This window comes from Pelobates fuscus, chromosome 7, assembly GCF_036172605.1.
Source record: "Pelobates fuscus isolate aPelFus1 chromosome 7, aPelFus1.pri, whole genome shotgun sequence".
In the NCBI taxonomy this organism is placed as follows: domain Eukaryota; kingdom Metazoa; phylum Chordata; class Amphibia; order Anura; family Pelobatidae; genus Pelobates; species Pelobates fuscus.
In genome coordinates this window covers 139,037,948-139,059,453 of record NC_086323.1, presented here as the reverse complement: position 1 = coordinate 139,059,453, position 21,506 = coordinate 139,037,948, and the positions used below count along the sequence as shown (strand labels likewise).

Below are 21,506 nucleotides of genomic sequence, written 5' to 3'. Positions count from 1 at the left end.
GAGGGGTGGGGGGGGGGGGGGCCCAGACCTTGTGCTTTGTCAAATTTCTGATGGCAGCCTGCCTGCCTTTACTACTCTTATGCATTGCAAAAAGAAAAAAGCAGCTCTCAACCCAAAATACCCCCTCCACCAAACTCATTTCATGTTGCTTCTGGAGACAGTTTGGAACTTTGTAGTGCTCTGTAGCTAGATGTTTCCACATTATTAGGACTAACAGTTCAGTTGAGCAGATCTAGTAGAGCTGAAATGTCATGAACTGACCTGTGGCAAAGCTGGCAACCTTTGAGAGTCCCATATTTAAAGTCACCGAGCTCTTCAGTAAGGCCCATTGTACTGCCAGTGTCTATGGAGATTTCATGACTACGTGATTGTATGTACCAGTTAGCAATGGGTGAGGCTGAAACATCTAAATTAAATAATAATAAGAAGGGGTATCCACATGCTTTTAGCCATATACACTGAACAAAATTATAAATGCAACACTTTTGGTTTTGCCCCCATTTTCCATGAGCTGAATTCAAAGGTCTAAGACTTTTTCTATGTACACAAAATGCCTATTTCTCTCAAATATTGTTCACAAATCTGTCTAAATCTGTGTTAGTGAGCACTTCTCCTTTGCCGAGATAATCCATCCACCTCACAGGTGTGGCATATCAAGATGCTGATTAGACAACGTGATTATTCCACAGGTTAGGCTGGCCACAATAAAGTTATACAATGCATTCATATCCGAATGGGTAAACTCTAACCTGAAGTGTCTGTTTCATACTCCATCTGTTAGATCATTCTGGTCTTGGTAATGTACCAAACATTAAAGAGATAGTTTAGGCACCATGACCACTTCATTTTGGTGTAGGGTTTAAAGTGTCATTACACTTTGTCCTATTTCTCAGTTCTTAGCCAAGACCTTTTCGAGCAGGGGACCCCAAAAACAACTGCAGTTTGTCTCTTTGCTTGGCTACAGATAATGTGTAGTACCTTCTCCCTACTAGCAATATCATTTCCATCCATGTTTTACAGCCATTCATTGCTGCTACTAAACTGTGAGTAAACCATTTAGTAGTGATGTAAGACCAAGTGACATTTCAATAAGTTGAAGTGTTCATGGTGCCTACAGTGTTCCTTTAATTAAAGAGACATAGTGAGCATTTTACCAATAAGAGTTTTTGACATCTGGTGAACTTTGAATTCTCCTTAAATACCGAAAAGAGCAGTATTTTATCTTTTGGCACCCATTGAAAATGTATACCTCGTAGATATATTACAGTTCAGAAGAAGAAAGTTGTGTACGTTTGTATTAAGCCATTTCAGTATCAGTTGAATATTAGGAAATATAATATCATGGGCTTCCCTAACATCCTGATGGAGTTAAAAGGATACTATAGGCATTGAAACAACAAAGGAACACAATAGTGTTAGGAATACAAAACTCTATTCCTAACACTATAATGTCCCCCTCTTTCCCGGGTGTTGAAAGGGTTAAATACCCTTTAATCAGTTACCTTAAAGGGACACTCCAGGCACCCAGACCACTTCTGCCCATTGGAGTGGTCTGGGTGCCAACTCCCTCTACTTGTAACCCTGCAACTGTAATTATTGCAGTTTTTTATAAACTGCAATAATTACCTTGCAGGGTTAACTCCACCTCCAGTGGCTGTCTAGTAGATAGCCACTAGAGGGCACTTCCTTGTCCACAGCACAGAAAACCTGTGCTAGAGCGTCGCTGGACGTCCTCACCCTATGTGAGGACCTCCAGCGTCGCTCATTTCCCTATAGGAAAGCATTGAAATGCATTTTCAATGCTTTCCTATGGGGAGCGCTAATGCGCATGCCTGGCATTGCCGCGCATGTGCATTAGGTCTCCCCGGCCGGTGGGCGGTATCAGTCTCGCCCACCGGCCAACGCAATTAGAGGGAGGAGCGTCGCGGAGGAAGAAGCAGTGACGTGGGACATCGTCGCTGCCTCAGGTAAGTTACTGAAGGGGTTTTCACCCCTTCTGCAACCGGGGATTCGGGGGTGGGAGGGAGAGGGGACTTGCAGTGCCAAGAAAACTGATTGTTTTCCTGCACTGGAGTTTCCCTGTAAAGTTAGATTTCTATGGGAAAAACAAGTCTTATGGCTTGACTGGTGTGTGTATTTGTGTTTAGCAATGTATTAACTATCCACTTACTTCCGGTGGAAGGGGTTTTCATCCACACTTTTTCCCTACCACAACTATGTTAGTATGTATGTATGTATGTATATATAGTTCCCTGTATGTCTAGGGAACTATTCACTAAGCATTGCATAGGTAAAACTATTCATTATCTAGCAAATTGAAACTTCCTTATGAATGGCAGAGCATTCTGAGAGTTGCAATTCTTAGATACCATGGCACAAAAAAAAGTTGGTAGCTGCTGCTATAAGCGATAGAATACCAAAACACACCATTTTTATTTATATGGATATTTATTCTCACCAGCAGCTCATAAAAATGTTTTGTTTGAAGCCTTACTAGAGGAATTTGTATACATATATAGCCAAATTCTATTAGTTTTCATGAATAAATTGCCAGGCAGGAATCACAATTTGAATGCTGTCACTTGTTAAAAAGCCCTAATTTCAAGGACTGCACTCTGTCACCCTATTACAACCCTGAAGCCATTATATCCATTGCCCACTAGCACTGGCTTGATGCCACCCATGTGAGCAGCCGGTCCCCAGGCGCATGTCCCGACAAAGCGACTTCCTGTGATGTCATCAAGGTGGGCGGTGAGCCCTTTAAATGGGGGGAGTGCCATGCTGTTTGGCCTCTTGCCGGGGAGTTGATAATCAGGCAGGGAGAGGAGGCTGGGGAACCACACTTGCCCTGCTTGCTCACCTACTGTCATCTGATTTCAAGGGCGCCCTGTGTGTGCTGGGGGGAGGTAGAGATGGCAGATTACCTGATCAGCGGGGGGACCTGCTATGTGCCGGATGATGGGCTCTCAGCTCAGCAGCTCTTCGGAGCCGGAGAAGGGCTCACCTACAAGTGAGTGGGGAGGGATGGGGGCATGCTGGGTCCTTAAAGGATCTGCTCAAGGTCCAGACATGGGGGCAAAGTCACTCTGCTCTTCAAAACCTACCAGTGTCAGCAAGCTGGGATCTGAGATTTCTTCTACAATAGTTATCCACTAGCACCACTGCTAGATAGTATTATCCAGTGCTGGGGGTCTCCACTCCTCCAGCTTCTCCTCCTACTGGGGCACTACTGCCATTACTTCCAGGCAGCCTATGGAGCCTAACAATGACCGCTGGTAGTATCCAACCATGATTGTCCTAGTTCATAGGGAATGACCTTCAATGTACCAGTAACACAGCCACAAAATACAAGGGCTCACAGTTCATTAGGCTAAATTATCATTATGTATATATTTTTTATTAAAAATATTGTGTCGTGGAGCATTTGGGTCGGATTTCAGAGGCACCATCCTATACCGTCACACTGTGCCAATACTTAGTAAATGCTGCTAATAAGTAAAACGTGGGGCAAGATTCTAACAATGAAGCAATCACCACAACACACGATAGAATAGTCACCAGGAACAGTCTAGCTGCAGTTGCAAAATTTTACTCAATTTTTCTCTTGGTTGCACCTCCCCCTCCCACCTTTCATTGGCAGTTGGGTTTTGGGTTTCATTGTCACATTCCTATTTTATATCTACGTTTGTTGCTTTTAACCTCCATAAAAAGAGGGCAGACAGGTTTCAGGATTTAGAGTTTAGGTAAACTAAGATCTCTTCATCATGACTGCTAGAGTTTATAAAAGAAGAACTCACAGTAAATTAAATTGCTGCATTGAATTACTTATCCTTCATTACAGCTTTGTTGACTGTTACTGATTGACTAGGGCCACTAGTCTTTCTACTTTCTTATCATAATTTAAAAAGTGTCTTTGATCCCTAGGTGTAATCTGATGAGTTTGTATACAACATATTTTTGAGTTAGATAAAGCTTCAAAACAACCAAAAAGTTTAATGTAATTACAGCTAATTCTAAAGTAAATACAGGACCGAAAGGCTGCATAATACGTTTGAACTATAGATGTTTATATTAAAAAACAAAACTACTTTATGAATATTCATCTTTTATTTCATTTTTTAAAAACAAGTGTTTAGACCACAATACCAGAGTTTGGTGGACAAAACACACTGATCTGGATAATTTTTCCAGTTTGTCTCTTTTTGTCAAATCATTTAGAATTCCTAAGTCTTTACATTTTGGAGAATAACCCAGTAAGTATTCACATGTGACAGAGCAATAATGCATGAAGTTACCCATTTTCCAAAACCGAGTGTTGTTAAATTTGTAGCCCTTGCTTTACATACTAGTGGAACTTGGAAGGTAGTTACTGTGAAAGTGCAAAGCATGATGCATCACATTTAGAAACCGATCCTTTTCCAGGAAGTAGAGTGAAAAAGCTTTGATGTCCGATATTTAGCCTCTGTCAGTCTGACCTATTCCACTTAATGCAATAAAGCACTGTCTGAGCACCATTAACGGTGACAGTCTGCACTGGACCACTTCCGAATATACTGTTTGTCATCAGGATACAAAATTATGTTTTTCAATAAACATTTAAGTAATTACTTAATTTCTGATCTTTCCACCAGCAGTCTACATTAAGTTTTTCATTTTATGTATGCATTTATTTATTGCTGCACAATAACGTATATCCTCAATAAACCTCAAAAAGGGAACCAACACAGCGATAAGAGTAGCTTTATAATCTGTCCATAAAAGTGTCCATTATGCATTTTTTTATTTATTTTTTACTCCTATTGCACGTGGTGCCCCCCTTCTTTCATTCAGTAATGTCTGATTTCACAGCAACCTTCTAAAAGGCACAAACAATATAATTTTTTTCCAGACCAATTTGTATTTCCCAGCATTGTGAAATGCATGGTATAATTGTAATGGCTTTTCTCTCAAAAGAATGTGGCATCTTTACATTTTAATATTTTTTATATATGACACAGTGCTGTATCCTCTGATTAGGGCATTCCGAACATCCTTGTCCATATTTATAGGGTTATTCTCTAAACCAGAAACTTATGGGAATTAACCAGGAACCAAATTTTAGGTCAATATAATCACATGAAAAACTCTATAACTCAATTTATCTTTGCTAGCTCAGGAAATGTTACCTAAAATTCACTGGTCAGCTCCAAAGCATTTCAACTTTAATAAATAAACCTTTTAGGGCATGATACGGGTATACCTGCCCACCCGACATTATGGACTGCTACTCCCATCAGTCTTGGCTAGGCAAATCCTGACCGCCTGATTCTAGTTAGTCCACTGAATCGTTCGTGTCCACTTTGTGAGATGTGATCTATGGGGATCTTGCAGGATCATTCATAGACTTCAGTGATGTTCTTTTGCAGCTCCTGGCAGATGATGTGTTAGGAGCTAACCATAATCCCTAGGGTAAAAATGGCAGTGACTACCTACCTTTAATTGCACTCCACAGCCACTGGACCCTAACAAGAGATGTCACATTTGGGGTCTTTGCAAAATATAGACATTTTGAGTCCTGTTATTAGAAACATAGAATGTGACGGCAGATGAGAACCATTCGGCCCATCTAGTCTGCCCAATTTTCTAAATACTTTAATTAGTCCCTGGCCTTATCTTATAGCTAGGATAGCCTTATGCCTATTCCATGCATTCTTAAACTCCTTCAACCCCTGCTTAATCTTAATCTTAATCTTCAAGGAAATGGAGCAGTTACTAGCAGATAAGCTGTGGTGGCACCCAATTATATTGTTAGAGTGAATGTCTAAGACCATTCATTTATTTAAGAGCACCTGCTCCTGAGAAATCAGATTTTTAATATTTTTGTTTAGTTTTAATCTTGTGATTCCCCATTACAAACTGCTAATGTTTTATTTTGAATTTTTTTTTCCCAGTGACTTTCTCATTCTCCCTGGGTACATTGACTTCACAGCCGATCAAGTGGTATGTATCAGAACCATTTAACCAAACAGTAGTTATAAAACCACATGCAGTAAACCAATGCTTAAGTTTTCTATTAAGATGCTCTGTCTTGTCTTTTCCTTTTCATATTTTATTATGGTAATTTAAAATTACATTGTGGATGACCATGTTCTGGTTTTTATCATTTTAAGGACCTCACCTCGGCTCTCACCAAGAAAATAACCTTAAAGACACCCATGGTTTCCTCACCGATGGATACAGTAACGGAAGCTAATATGGCCATCGCTATGGCGGTAAGTTCTTAAATCAAGATTGTGTCTGAGCAACAAGACTGTCCCTGGCATATTTGGTAGATTGTCTTGTTTTTTTTAGTGTCTTATGTACTGTATGTACAACTCTTCAATGATATACGATATTTGTTAGCTATATGGTGTTTGTTAGTTTGGAGTTTGTTTTACTTTGATCTTGAGCAGGAAACAGTTTGAGCTACTAAAGGAAGTGATGAGTGTGCAAAATAATATCTTCCCCGGTTTACTAAATTAAAGCAAATTAAGGGCAAATATTGCATGCTTCGTTTAATAAAATATATTTTATGCTTATTTTGTTTGTTTTTTTGTTAAGGCTTTTGTGTAGATTTAGAAATATTCCGACACCTTATGTTAATGCTATAGCCAATTTTGTGTCGGTATTAGGTTCCTTTTTAATTTTAGGTTTTAATCAGGAACTAGCAGTGGCTGCTTACATGTTCATCTTGGTTTTACTTTCTGTCTAGCTAACAGGAGGCATTGGAATTGTACACCATAACTGCACACCAGAATTCCAAGCAAACGAAGTTCGCAAAGTAAAAGTAAGTATGGTGTGTAGACACTGTAATAACCACTACCGTCTCCTTAGACTACTTTTAATGATGGCAATGTCTTATGTTGGTACCTTAGCTTCAGAGAAGGATTAAGGCAGGTTACCACTTAAGCCCCTTCCCCCTTCCATGATTCTGAGGCCAATGTCTAATCTTTGGTCCCTAGGCGGCTGCCTAAAGTTACCTTATGGCTAGTCCTATTCTGCTCAGTTTTTTTAATTACATTTTCCATGCTGCTTATGGACCCTAAGCATTATTTGAAATGTAGCTCTCAAAGATTAGCCATTGATGTATGATATTTTGAGAAGGGGTGTAAAACTTTGGATTCCACTTGTGGTGGGCTTAACCCCCTAAGGACAACGGGCGTACTCCTGGGCCATGTGATCGCGAGGTCCTTGCAAGGACCTCGCGATCACATGGCCCAGGAGTACGCCCGTTGTCCTTAGGGGGTTAAGCCCACCACAAGTGGAATCCAAAGTTTTACACCCCTTCTCAAAATATCATACATCAATGGCTAATCTTTGAGAGCTACATTTCAAATAATGCTTAGGGTCCATAAGCAGCATGGAAAATGTAATTAAAAAACTGAGCAGAATAGGACTAGCCATAAGGTAACTTTAGGCAGCCGCCTAGGGACCAAAGATTAGACATTGGCCTCAGAATCATGGAAGGGGGAAGGGGCTGTTGTGTCCATGGTGGGGTGCCGGTGGTTGTGCTGTCGCGGTCAGGCGGTTGCCCCCTCGAAGCTCTTGTTCCGGTTGACCGTGGGTTATTCATTTTTTTTTTTTTTTTTTTTTTTTGCCGGTCAGACACCAACCCTGCTGCGGTGTGGTTTTTATTGGGAGGCGAGTGCTTCTTCCTGCGCCGTACCTGCTCCGCCATCTTGCTTAGGCCCTGACGCCCCCGTTTGGGCGTGGGTTTAGTCGCTTGGGCTTAATGGGAAGCTGTAGCCGGTGCGCTGGTGCCGTGATGACCCTCAAAGGTGGGGGGGGGAGAGGGGGAATCAAGAGCCCCTTCTGCCTCTCCGTGCTCCAGCAATGCAGGCAGCGGGGAGACCGGCCGTATCTCCCCAGCCGCTGCCGCAAGCAGGCCCCAAAGAAGCTTCAGGTTTTGACCGCCGGTTTGTTTTCTTAGGTGGAAAATCTTTATTTTCAGTCGTTTGGTTTCACTTGTCCGGAGCTCACTTCATGTGCGTCTTGTCTGCATGGCGGTCAGGCCCCGCCCCCCCCCTTTTTTTTTTTATTCTACGTATATATTTATGTAATATTTTTACATAATTAAGTAATTTTATTAATTACAATGTGCGGGACCTGCCAGGTAATGATAATCCAGGCAGAAAGTCAGAGAATTTAATTTGCTAGTACTATAATTAACCCTGTAACTTTCTAAGACCCCATAAAACCTGTACATGTGGGGTACGGTTTTACTCGGGAGACTTTGCTGAAAACAAATATTAGTGTTTCAAAACAGTAAAACATATCACAGCGATGATATCATCAGTAAAAATGCAATTTTTTTGCATTTTTTCACACACAAATGGCACTTACACGGACAACATAATTGTTGTGTTGTGATACGTTTTACAGTTTTGAAACACTAATATTTGTGTTCAGTGAAGTCTCCTGAGTATAACAGTACCCCTCATGTACATATTTTATGGTGTTTTCAAAAGCTACAGAGTCAAATATAAGGCTTGTGTTTTAGTTTTTTCACATTGAAATTCGCCAGATTGGTAACGTTGCCTTTGAGGCCGTATGGTAGCCCAGGAATGAGAATTACCCCCATGATGGCACACTATTTGCAAAAGTAGACAACCCAAGGTATTGCAAGTCTTTTTTAGTAGCCACTTTGTCACAAACACTGGCCAAAATTGGCGTTCACATTAGTTTTTTGCATTTTTCACACACAAACAAATATTACCTCTAACTTTGACCAGTGTTTGTGACTAAGTGGCTACTAAAAAAGACTGGACATACCCCATTTGCAATACCTTGGGTTGTCTACTATTGCAAATGGATGCGATCATGGGGGTAATTCTCACGGTCTCAAAGGCAACGTAACCAATCTGGCGAATTTCAATGTGAAAAATGTTACATGCTATATTTGACCCTATAACTTCCCAAAACACCATAAAACCTGTACATAGGGGGTACTGTTTTACACGTGAGACATTGCTGAATACAAATATGTGTATTTTATTGCAGTAAAAGCAAACAGTATTATGACATTCACTGTTAAAATGTCATGCAGGACTAATAAAAAATGGTTTTTTTTTCGTAATTTCTCAAAAAAAAATTTATATTGTATTCGTATTTAAATTATGTTTCAAAGCTAAATATTTGATGTTTCTCCTGAATAAGATGATATATAATCAGTGTGGGTGCACTTAATATGAAAGAGGTGAATTACGGTTGAACAGACATATAGTCAAATTCCAAATTTTGTTTACGTTTTATTTTGATCAATACTTGTACATTTGACAACCTACACATGTTTCAACTACTCTACCAATGTTATTAAGAAAGTAATTTTTGTATGTGTTCTCTTTAAAAAACAAAATGTGCTGTATAATCTGCCATGTCTTACAATGTTAAAATGTTGTGAAATAAGCATGCAACTGCTGTCGTGGCCCTGTATGCCAAATGTTCTTTCATGCACAATGAAAATAAAGAATAAAAAAAAAAACTTGTACATTTGGCTCAGTCCTCAAGGTGTTAATTTCCCATAATCTCCTGTTAGACTTGGAGTAGCAGATCGTGGTTTAACCTGCTATATGACTCTGTGGTGTGGCACATATGTCGTCTAACATTTGGAATATATGGTCTGACATTGGTTGACATTATTTTTTTAAAACTGTTTTATGTTGGTTTCTTTCTTTTCCTTGTAGAAATATGAGCAGGGTTTCATCACAGATCCTGTTGTGTTGAGTCCCAAACACAGAGTGCGAGATGTATTTGAGGCAAAAGCCCGGCATGGCTTCTGTGGAATACCAATCACAGACAATGGGAAGATGGGCAGCAAACTGGTAGGAATAATCTCATCCAGAGACATAGATTTTCTGACGGCAGAGGAGCACGATTCAGCTCTTAGTGAGGTGAGTCCCAGCCAATGACTAAGTTTGCAAAATGCATGGTATGTGCTGATTAACGGCTATCCTCTCCTAAGGATGAATTACCATTTGTTATGTGATGTTGGCAATAAAAAGGCTTGATATGTTTCATTTAAATATATACATTCAAGTGCATTCTTGAAGAGTTCCACAGCTCTGTATAATTACAGATTTGCTATTTTACCCTAAATTTAGCAGTTTGGTTTTTAATTAATTCTCTAGCACATTAACCCCAGTGCTTATATTTGCAAATAAAATCTTTTTTTTTCTTGTGTGTTTTCAGATTATGACAAAACGGGAAGATCTCGTTGTTGCTCCCGCTGGAGTTACCTTAAAAGAAGCCAATGAAATCTTACAAAGGAGTAAAAAAGGTTTGTGGGTGTGCTATTTCTTTCTTTCTTCCCTTCGCTTTTTGCTTGGTATTTCAGAGTTATGTGCATAAACGTGGCTCATATACGCCCGCAAATAGACACACTGAAATCTCAACATAGTCACAAATAGGACGTGCAGAAGCTACATTTATAGTAAAAGCATATTATTTCAATCATGCCCATTTCTTGGTGTTTTGGAGTTAAATGGTTTGGCACGTGGAGCATTTTGGTGATTGTAAACGATCTTCCCTTGTTTTAGGTAAGCTACCTATTGTTAATGAGGATGATGAACTGGTCTCAATTATTGCTCGTACTGACCTGAAGAAAAACAGAGATTACCCACTCGCCTCCAAAGATTCAAAGAAACAACTGCTGTGTGGTGCGGCCATCGGTACACACGAAGATGATAAATACCGGCTGGATCTCTTGGTGCAAGCTGGGGTAGACGCCGTTGTCCTTGTAAGTCATGCACAACCTATAGGGTTCATTCAAAGTAATTTTACAGTTGATGCAGAAAAGTCACATTTTGGGGGAAAATACTAAAATGAAATCCACACAAATGTATAAGCTGAATGCATCTTTTGTAATGTGTAATTTAATGATGATATCCACTCGGTAGAGTATATTTATACATCACTTTTTTGTGTTCTTTATAACATTGAAAACTTTTTTGTGTTATGTTTAACATGGAAAACAGTGGTTTAGACAACATTCTAGCACCTAAACAGTTAAACAATGAAGTGTGGTGAGTGAAGGGAGGGGAGCGAATGGTCAAAAGGAGATGCAAGGGAAAGGTAACTGGTGGGAGAGTAAGGGCGAGCCGGGCTGCTACAACTTGGTTGAGTGATTCATTGTCTATTGGACCATATTCTTTAAAATTTCACTAAACTTTCTTGAATGTAATGTAACATTTTTCTATAGTGTTTCTAAATTGAGGCAAGTCTTGACCTCTTGAGTAATAGTGAGTTTGTCTTTTCACTTTTGTGCTGTAGTTTTTTTGCTGCCGTAAGGATATGAAGCGCTAATAGCTTCTGAGGCCCCTTAGCTTCTATAGGTAGCATATCTAGGAGGACCATTTCAGGAGATGCTGGGAGATTTATGTGTTTTTTTTTTTGTTAGGATTAGATGGATTATGTCTGTCCAGAATGGTTGTAGCTGTGGACATGTCCTGAAAATGTGTAGAATTTTCTGGATGTTACCCTAGATTTGTGAGCTCTCCAAAATGTTTCAGATGTTTGAGGGTATACATGTCAGTCTGGAGGGTACCATGTACCACATTTGTTGCTCTTTTCAAAGTGATTCATGCATCTTGAAGTTTTGTACATCTGTAACATCGTGTTTTACCAGGTTGCTAATGAGAATATTTGGTGTAGGTTTTTTTCCCACCTAATCATATAGCGTAGCTTCCCCGCTGATCTCATTGTGAGGAGTTGGCGGTAGCTAGTAGCAAGCGGTTTGGAGTGTGATTTGTGGTTTAAAATTATTTATTCAAAATCATTAAGTCCTGTAAGTGTGGAGGCTGGATTTTTTGAGATTTCAATAGATGTTGAATATGCAGGAATGGGAATATTTTGTTAGCGGGAAGGTTGTGTAGGCATGTCAATTGAGGGAATGGTAAGAGGTCTGATTCAGAATACAGTTGATGGAGGTTCTTAATTCCTGCTATTTGCCAATTATTCAGTTGCAAGCTATGAGTGAAGTGTTTTTTGAAGGTTGGGAAGTGTTCAGATAACTCATTAATGAGTACTGTATCAGATGCCGTATCAGAAAGAGGAGATAGCATGGAATCTCGGGTGCCAATTTGGATTAGTGGATTAGGCGCATGTTGTCTCGGTGGTTTAGTGTGATTGTCTGTAAGTTTGAGAGGGTTTGCATGCTTTCCTTGGTGCCATATGGGTTGAGGTAAGGGCCCGCCAGTGGGTCAGGTAGGAGAGAGGTATGCGTGCGCACAGGTCAGTGGTCAGCAGCCCCCACCTCAATTTTTTATTTTATTTATTTGTTTGATGTTTAATATTTCTAACAATTATGGCTGTCACCTGATGTATGAAACACCTTATGTGTGCACGTCTAGAGTAGGAAATAATGGGAATGAATTGATTTCATGTTTCTGTACAAACGTGGTGTATTGCAATATATTTTCTTCAATTACCATTGTGTAACCAAGCATATTTTTTAGAACTGTTTTTATACTCCAAATGCTTCTGCAGCTCAGAGTTAGGTGTTACCAGGTTAACCAGGTTAGGTGAGAATTTTAAACAAATTTTCAAGTTTTAAGCCAAATTAAAATTAAAATTAATTTTTTTTTCCATGTCAGGTTATTATTTCGATTAATTTGATTTAATTTAAAATTTTGTTATCAATTTAGAAATTCTAACATACTTTTGTGAACAACTCTGAGTCGTTTTGTATGTTCATTTGAAAATCTTTGTTTTTAAGTTTGTTTTCCTTACTGGCCCTGGAAACCTGGTCAGATAGTGTAACGGATCACCTGGCACCCCGACTTGGTACCTCCGTTAATGGATGCTCCTAGTGCTTCCTGAGGACTCCAAGCACACTGGCAGACACCACAATCACCGAATCCGAGAAACCTTTTAAATTCTCCCAAGCATATGAATGCTGTAGACCATTGAATAGGAACCATACGAATAGGCTTGTACTCCTAGCAGTCAACTGGAACAGCACTCAATAAATCCTTCCCCCCAATAATGAGACGACACATCACTTTGAGGGTAAAACAGGAACTCTGGACTGGCTCATCCTGCCTGGCTTTTATTACAATAATCCGCATACAGGCCACACCCAGGGGGAGGCATAAAATAACCAATCACATACATGGTTCAGCCCACACATCCCCTCCCCTCAGATAACATTAAACCCAATTATCCGGTACACTTTTCCAGCCAAGTTCTGGATGTACCCCAAAAACAGGGGGTACACCTTTAAATCCAGCATCGCTGGATAGCCCTTATTCAGGGGGGAAACATATCCAAAATTCAAGTCATTCGGATGAACAGTTCTGCAGATATGGGTTTCCAAAGATTTGACCGACCGCATGGGTAAAGTATCCGAAAACAGTTCCATGCATTTTGGCCCTGCGGTCGGTCACAAACAAGGGAATGAAAACAGACGAATTGCCTGTGTTATAGAGCCTAGAGAGGGTTTGAATGAATTCCCTTGTTTGTGGGGTTCTTTCTACCGAACGGCGGGTCATTCGGTAGTTTCTATACGAATTCCTGGAAGTATGGAGGTCTCAGCGGTGTTTGCCTAGTCAAGTGTCCGATTTTAGTTCCAGACACTCGACGGCAAAACACCGCTGTTCGGTAGTTTAAGATGGCCGCCGCCACGTGTTTGTTTCCCGATTGGCGGCCACCCAGAGGACAAAGCATACATTACATGGATTGCCAATTACCTGTTTGCAACATTGTTGCAAACTGTAATTGGAGGCACACTTATTCCTGGGTGGTCTGGTTGTTTGGTAGTTTCACTCAATATAATGAATGGAGTGATTCTACCGAACAATCAGCTGAATGCTGCATACATATCACCCAGGTTAAACTTAACACATGAATACATATACAATATTACAGGCAGTACACTAGAATATGCTTCACAGTCTTAAAGGGACAGTAGTCCCAAAAGTCCCAATGTGTCCATAGATGCTGTTAAAAGGGCCAGTAGCAGCAATATACAGTACAATATGCCCAAATATAAATCTTTAACTGTACCAATTTTCCAGGGGCCATAGTCAGCAGGTAAGAGGCAGGCAGCCAGGCCCCTCCAATGCCCAGTGGCGAGGTAGGTTCCGCCACAGATAGCTTATGACCTGAGGTCACTATACCTCTATGTGCTAATCCTGGAAATAGCTGTGCAGAGGAAGCACATGCCTGAGGCCAGGGCTAGTCATTTGATGACCATTTGTGTCTTTTATGGATATGTAGAACAACTGAAGGCAAAAGGTGATGTAACTACATACTGTGTATGTCATTACCCAGAATTCCCAGCAGCATAGTCATATACTTTGTAAGATGAATCTCTGTGCTTTGAATTTACATTCCCTAAGGGGAAATGTCCCTTACCAGGATTTTATATTATGTTTACTTATCCCAATAGTTTATATATATTTCTGAGCTGTGAACAAGACAAATGTAGGGGGTTGGGGCCTGGCTGCCGAACGGACTGGTTGCTTTAATCTTGAATTTACCTCAACAACCTCCACTATATCTAAGCGGGAGACGAGCAGCATACAATCCTGTTACACCCTGACTCTTCTTGGCTTCCTGACGAGCGACCTGAGCTTCAAACACTATTGTGCTGGTGCACGTCATTACATTCCCACTCCGCCCCCCTTCCGGTGGAGTTTATCCCGACCTCAGCATCCAGGCTCTACTCACCTGTCACTGGTGGACCTGCGACATAGCTCACATTCCTGCAGTGTAAATCTTGTCCCCTTACTGGAGCCAAGATGGCAGACGCCACGACACCTACCACACCGCGAGGCCTAATGGAGACTACTTTGGTGCGACTAGATGCCATCTTCATGGCCTTTTGGTTCAAGCTTGAGGAAAGGCGAAGAGAAGTAAGCCTGCCACAACACTTGCCTCCCAAAGCCAAGCTTGATAGTGATAGTCATTAGACATCGAAAGAAATGGGGAAAAGGGTCCCGACCGCTTTCCGTACTTCTGAGTCCCGCACGGTCCAAGACCCGCTCCTGCAATCCCAGGCTGAAGCCCTCGAGGGAGATAATCCCAGTGCCTATCCCACACCCTCAGAGGATGATTCAACGCTGTAATCCTGTAACCACAGCCTTCCGAGATCCTGGTCCCGGTACCAAGAGTGGTCGGGGCAGTGGGAACTGCACACGGGCTCTTCAAGTGGCCTGGGGCCAGCAGAGGCGAGCATGGACCTCTGGGACTCAGTCCAGATATGGGACACTTGTGGCAAGCATTGGGGTTGGGTAATCCCGCGAAACAAAGCCTGGATGCATGTGGTACACGAAGCTACTTTGCCCCCTTAATGCCCCATACCGTGTGCCCTACCTGTAATGTCCGGGCAATCCACCCACCAGTGATAAGCCATAGCGGGGCAGTAACTATGCTCTCTGTTCATCAGTGGTTAAAACTACGCTCAAACCATCTGTTAATATAGCCTGATCCTCATAAGCTATCACCATGTCTGGTTATATGATATCAGTTAACAGTCCTTATTAATTGTATTAGTTTTGTTTCATATGCTTACTATAAGCTTAGTTAAATTTTATGCAGCACCTTACTATGTCCTGATTGGAAGGCTATCTCAGATCTAAGCTTTTCTCTTCTACCTACATAGGCACTAGTCCTGTTTGATTCATTAAGCTATATTCTACGGATCAGGATACATAGATAGAAACTAATGCCCAATGGAGCTGCAGTGGAACTACCCTCTAGACACCTATGCCTAGCATACTGTTATAAGCATACTGTCAGTTTACTCAGCCTGACCAATCTTATGTTCTTTTTAAACTACATACTAGATTTATTTGTCTGACTCATTATTATTATTATTATTATTATTATTATTTTATTATTTTATTTTATTATGTATATAGCACCAACAAATTCCATAGCGCTGTACAATGGGTGGACTAACAGACACATAATTGAGATCAGACCACTGGACGTACAGGAACAGAGGGGGTTGATAAAGCATCACCACTTCACTCTTAGTTACTAATCTCATGTCTATCTATGTTTCCAGTTGATGTAACATATTTTGTCCAGTGAAGTATTTAGACATATTGCTTAGCCTGTTTAGTAAAAAAAAAGAAAAATGTGCAACTTCTTCATACTCCATGGCAATATATGTACTTGTACGTAAATTCATAGCTTGATAATGCTAAGAAAAAAACAAGACAAATGTAGAAATCCACACCCCTTTTTCCTACAACTGGGTGCCTCCATCTTAAAGGTACACTGTAGGCACCCAGACCACTTCAGCTCATTGAAGTGGTCTGGGTGCAATGTCCCTTAACCCTACAGTGGTAATTATTGCAGTTTATGAGAAACTGCAATAATTACCACTGAAGGTTAAATCCACCTCTAGTGGCTGTCTACCAGAATTGAAACAGACCTTTGGTCCGTTATCTGACGCTGGACGTCCTCACACTCTGCACGATGACTTCCAATTTCAGATGATTTTTTTCCCTATAGGAAAGCATTGAATAATCCTATCCTATGGGGAAAATCTAATGCCGCACATGCGCTTTAGTTCTCCCCCATCAGCGGGGGTGGGGCGTGGGCGTTAGGGGTTTTAACCCCTTCAGCGCCGAGGGAGGGGGGCACTGTAGGATTCTATAGTTCCAGGAAAATGGCTTTGTTTTTTGGCACTATAGAATCCCTTTAACTATCTGTCTTTTGCACATGGCAGTTATCATAGAGGCAGGATACAGAGAAGTGGATATATGAATCAATGTTTCTAGTCATTACATTTTTTAATTGAAAAGAAAATGGAGTATCGGGTGGAACAGAGTACACAGTGATTTTAAATGTTTTATTCAATGGTAGACCGTACAATTTCTTGTGTATTAATGTGCATACCGAGCATACAATTTATCTGCTGGTGCTAGAAGGGCACCAAATGGAAAATTCAGGACATAAACTAGTAAAACAATAGCATGTAATTCTCACGTGATTTAAAGCTTGCCTACCTTGCCCTACCATTAATTACTTTTCTTTATGAGTTTTGGATCACTTGTGCGATTACAGAGGAAACCTATTGCATATTAGACTGGACTCACTACAGGGCAGTCCAAAAGGTCACTCAAGTCCTGTCATCAGATGATCCTTTCGGACTGCCTTGCAATTCTAATAACACAATATAAAGAACTTTGTAATGTATGCAGGCACATGCCCGCAGGTTCATTTTGAATTTGATTCCCTGGCTGTTTGTTAGATCTCTCTGTACTTGACTATGTGTTCTGGACATAGCATTAACCTGTAATTAGAGAATAGATTGATCTCCTGCCACAATTTCTGCATCTGGGGGTAAAAATAAATTGTGTAGTTTTGATTTCTTTTCTTATTTTCTTTTCGTCTCTTTTCAGGATTCTTCACAAGGAAACTCAATTTACCAGATAAATATGATAAAGTACATTAAGGAGAAATACCTGGACATGCAGGTCATTGCTGGAAATGGTAACTATTACATATTGCTTGATATAACATTGACTAGTTTTGTTGTCAATAATTTAAAGATGTTTATTTGTCTTTGTAGTAAAGTACTAAAAAAAAAAAACCTGTATATTTACAATACTGTATCGACACACTTAACTGCCATCTGTCTAAATTAATTTTTAAGTAGATCAAACATACGGCAACTAAAAAACAGTACAAGGAATTCTGGGGGAGAATTGTGAATGTGTAGCAGTTGTAAGGGAAACCAATTGGTTGCCGGAATCCTAGAACTTTCCCCACAATTGCAGAGAATGAACAGTCATCCTGTTTATATCAAATTGATGGTTCTCAGTTGTCTCACGTGCATTGATATTAGCTTATCACATGCCAGACTGTTGGAGAGTCTAGAGGAGTAATTTCCATTATAAATAGAACTTGTACACAAACACATTCTAATCTGACATTCCAACTGAGATATAGAGTGTAAAATCAACTTGATTGTCGGGAACACATGCTTGACCACAAGCCAGTGGTTTATGGGAAGCACCTGTGCTAAAAGGGAATATTTGTTTATTTTTATTAATTGCATAGGGATCCATTGCAGGTCCATTTTGGTTGTAGGGGGATCTTACAGATCACCATTAATGTTTTTGTTTTTATTTTGTTTTGTTTTCTTGTGTATTCTTGTGTTTGTATTTTTGGTTTGCAATTTTCATCTGCATTATTGTAAGAGTTATGGTCATGTTGTGCTGGGGGTTTTGTGGCTATTGCAATCCATTTAAATTGTTTGTAGAATTGCCTTTCCTTTGGTGCTGGTTGTTTTTAGTAAGTGCATTTAACCACCAGTAGAAACATTATATGCTGAAAAGGTAGTTAATGCATGGTAATGTTCACTGTGCATCTATATGCCCACTACCCAGTAAGCCTTCTGGGATGAAAACCGTTAAAATCATGGTATAAAGTTAACACATGCTTTGCTGCAACCAGTTAAATCTCTGAGATTTTCCTTTAAGATATCTCTTATTCCTTCCCCCTCCCTCATCCCAGTGGTGACGGCTGCCCAAGCGAAGAATTTAATTGATGCTGGAGCAGACGCCTTAAGAGTGGGAATGGGAAGCGGCTCAATTTGTATCACACAAGAAGGTAATGCCATGTATTTATTCTGTATTGGATAATATTTTTCTCCCCGCTTCCTTCTCTGTTTTCTCGTATTTCTGGTCCTCCTACTGTAGCTGATTAGAAGGCAGACTACATATGTTATCTTCCTCCATACATTCAGACAAATATTTTATTATAATACATTTAAAAATAAATATATCTTTAGTTAGAAATTAAGGGGACACTATAGTCACCAGAACAACTACAGCTCAATGGAGTTGTTCTGGTGAGTATAGTCATTCCCTGTAGGCATTCCTCAGACGGCCACTAGAGGTGCTCCCTGGGTCAGTGCTGACGTTCAGCATCCCCACATCCTGCATGGAGACACTGAACTTTGCTCATAGAGATGCATTGCTTCAATGCATCTCAATGCGGATATGCTGATTGGCCAGGGCAGCGTTTGGCTAAGCCACCTCCCCCTGACCCACATCCTTGGCTGAGACCTTCAGAATTGACAATCTCGGCCAATCCAATGCTTTCTTATGGTAAAGCATTATGATTGGCTAAGATTATCAATTTTGATGATTCCAGCCAAGGGTGTGGGGCCAGATGCAAGGAGCCCCACACGGCGCTGGATAAAGGTGAGTAAATCACCTTTCTCACCGTAGGTAAGGGGGCCGATCACCTACATGGTGGTTTTAGAACTGTTGTGTCAGGAATACTCGTTTGTGTTCCTGACACTAAAGTGCTCCTTTAAATGAAATAACTTGTATATCCCCCCTCCCCTATTGCTCTTGCCAAGTATACCCAAATGGTTAGATAACCATGGAAATTAACTTTCACTTATAGAACATTTGACCAGTGAGATTTGTGGTCCTCAAGTTGGCGCTGGCATATTCTGTGGAGTAATGAATGTTAATCAACCTGGATTTTACCAAACTGTAGGCCATGGCCTGGATTTAGTAGCTGCCATACCATATTCCTTATATGGAAGTAGTGCTGGGCTCAGCCCTTGCAAATGAATGTGTTTTATTTTGTTTTTTTGTTTAGCTGCACCAACGATCCCTCCAGACCTAAAGTCTCACAGCCCCAAATGCCCTTCTAGTGTGACAGGCACTTATAGTAAGTTGCAAAGCCCAACCCTGACTGAGCCCAGAGGCCGCATGGTCCTCTGCTGCACTCCCTATTGCTTGATGACTGATATGCTAGATGCAGTTTGCACTTGGGGTTCTGCGGCTTTGGGAATCTGGTTAGTAAAAAGGTGGGTGGTGGGGTAGGAAATGCGACTTGTCATTGTGAAAGCAGGGTTCTAAATTATAAATATATTCTAATTATGTTTGTTCTTAAGTTCTGCCACTCACACTGTTCTCCTGTGTAAGTATTTTATATCATTTTTCCATATTTATTAGAAATATCGGGGATACTTTTGTTGCCTGAAGCAAAAAAAAAAAATTAGAAAAATGCAGGCCAATTTTAAAAGTAAATGCAAACGCACCAATATGTACCCTTTAGCAGGATTCAAGCTACCTTTCTCTGCCCTCAGCCAAGGAGAGGCGGGCTACTGATGGTTGTTGTTGAAAGGCCAATGCATTTCCCTGACGTGGCAGATAAGCGGCAGATACTGCAACTGTACCACCTCTGTGTCTTTAAATTTCTCTGAATAATCACTGCATTTTCTTCCATTTCATTTTTATTTTTATTATTTTGATGTGAACCCTGCTTTTTTGGGAAGCGTGTGCACTGTTCTAATCCATTGGCACATAGACTTGGGAGATTCTGATGCTATGGAATAGGATATCCCAAATCATCTGTTGCCACAGCTCAGGATTCAGCACAAAGGGTTGGTCTCGTAAGCGCTCTATAAATACATTCAGACTAAAACGCCGGCTGCTTAATTTGGCAGAGAGGCTGCTAATTATAAATCACGCAGCTTTGTTTGCTAGATATCCATGTGTGGTATGAGATATTATAGGCAGTCTGTCACTTTAACAGTGCTTAGCATTGGCGTGCAGAGCATATCAATGTATACATGATTTGTGAGATGTATCATTCAAGAGGAAAGTTTATCCTCTGTTACCCAAGTTTGCTTTGTGAATAAAAACCTGTAACTCCACCTTAATTTCTATTCACTGTAGCGGTGATTTGAATTTGGAGTTGCAATGTCAAATGTCCCTTTTTTGATCTATGCAAATCTGCTACCATAGCAAACATGACCATGTAAAAACTGCAGTTTCGGTAACACTTCTCTCAACACGTTCATTCTTGGTTAGCGGAGACCATCTCTTAACTGACTGACATGTCTGTGGCTCTGATGTTAAAGGAATTGTTTGTGGGGGGACGGGGTGTAATATATGTAACTTCTTCACTGATGTGTGTGTTTTTCAGACTAGCCTGTTTCTTAACATAAAGCATTCAAAACTGTCAAACATGGGTGCCCAAAAGGAAGATCCCCAGATGTTTTAGAACCACAACTCCCATGATGCTCTGCATGCCTTTTGAATGCTTTAGAATGACAAAGCATCATGGAAGCTGTAGTTTTCCAACATCTGGGGGCCTACCTTTTGGGTACCCCTGTCATAGTGTGTTTTATCACGATTCCAGAGTTTATAATGTACACACTGAGATCATGTGTTTGAGTTACTAACCCTGCATGTATGCATTATGTTACTGTAAAGGGGAATTATCACCACAAGCATTCTTTGTGTTAATTAAATAAAGCATCATCATTTGTATAATGGAAGTAATACGATTATCATGTGAGTTTTAGTTGATCGATTCTAGCCAAATACCTATAGTTTTTTTTCTTCATTTCTTGATTACATAAAGCAATTACATTTAGTGTGTAGACTCTGCACAATTGTGTCTCCTTTAGTCAAAACTAAAATAGGGTGGGGGATGATGTGGGAATATATAGATCCTTAGTAACCTGATGTGCAGGGGATTCAATGCAGCGACGTCATCTGACT

The 21,506-nt window shown here is 40.5% G+C and overlaps 1 protein-coding gene across 2 annotated transcripts in view; it reads left to right on the top strand.

Annotated features, from left to right (window-relative positions):
- The first annotated feature begins 2,770 nt into the window (after positions 1-2,770).
- IMPDH2 (inosine monophosphate dehydrogenase 2) overlaps positions 2,771-21,506 on the top strand; it is a 31,198-nt gene continuing 12,462 nt past the window's right edge. The window contains exons 1-10 of one of the 2 annotated variants that reach the window (XM_063426698.1): positions 2,771-3,010; positions 5,931-5,979; positions 6,150-6,251; positions 6,731-6,805; positions 9,702-9,908; positions 10,207-10,294; positions 10,554-10,753; positions 17,373-17,463; positions 18,490-18,585; positions 19,591-19,662. In XM_063426698.1, coding sequence (XP_063282768.1) covers positions 2,913-3,010; positions 5,931-5,979; positions 6,150-6,251; positions 6,731-6,805; positions 9,702-9,908; positions 10,207-10,294; positions 10,554-10,753; positions 17,373-17,463; positions 18,490-18,585; positions 19,591-19,662 — 1,078 coding nt within the window. In that variant the 5' untranslated portion in view covers positions 2,771-2,912. The remainder of the gene's footprint in view (positions 3,011-5,930; positions 5,980-6,149; positions 6,252-6,730; positions 6,806-9,701; positions 9,909-10,206; positions 10,295-10,553; positions 10,754-17,372; positions 17,464-18,489; positions 18,586-19,590; positions 19,663-21,506) is intronic. The other variant, XM_063426699.1, reaches the window with a different exon arrangement.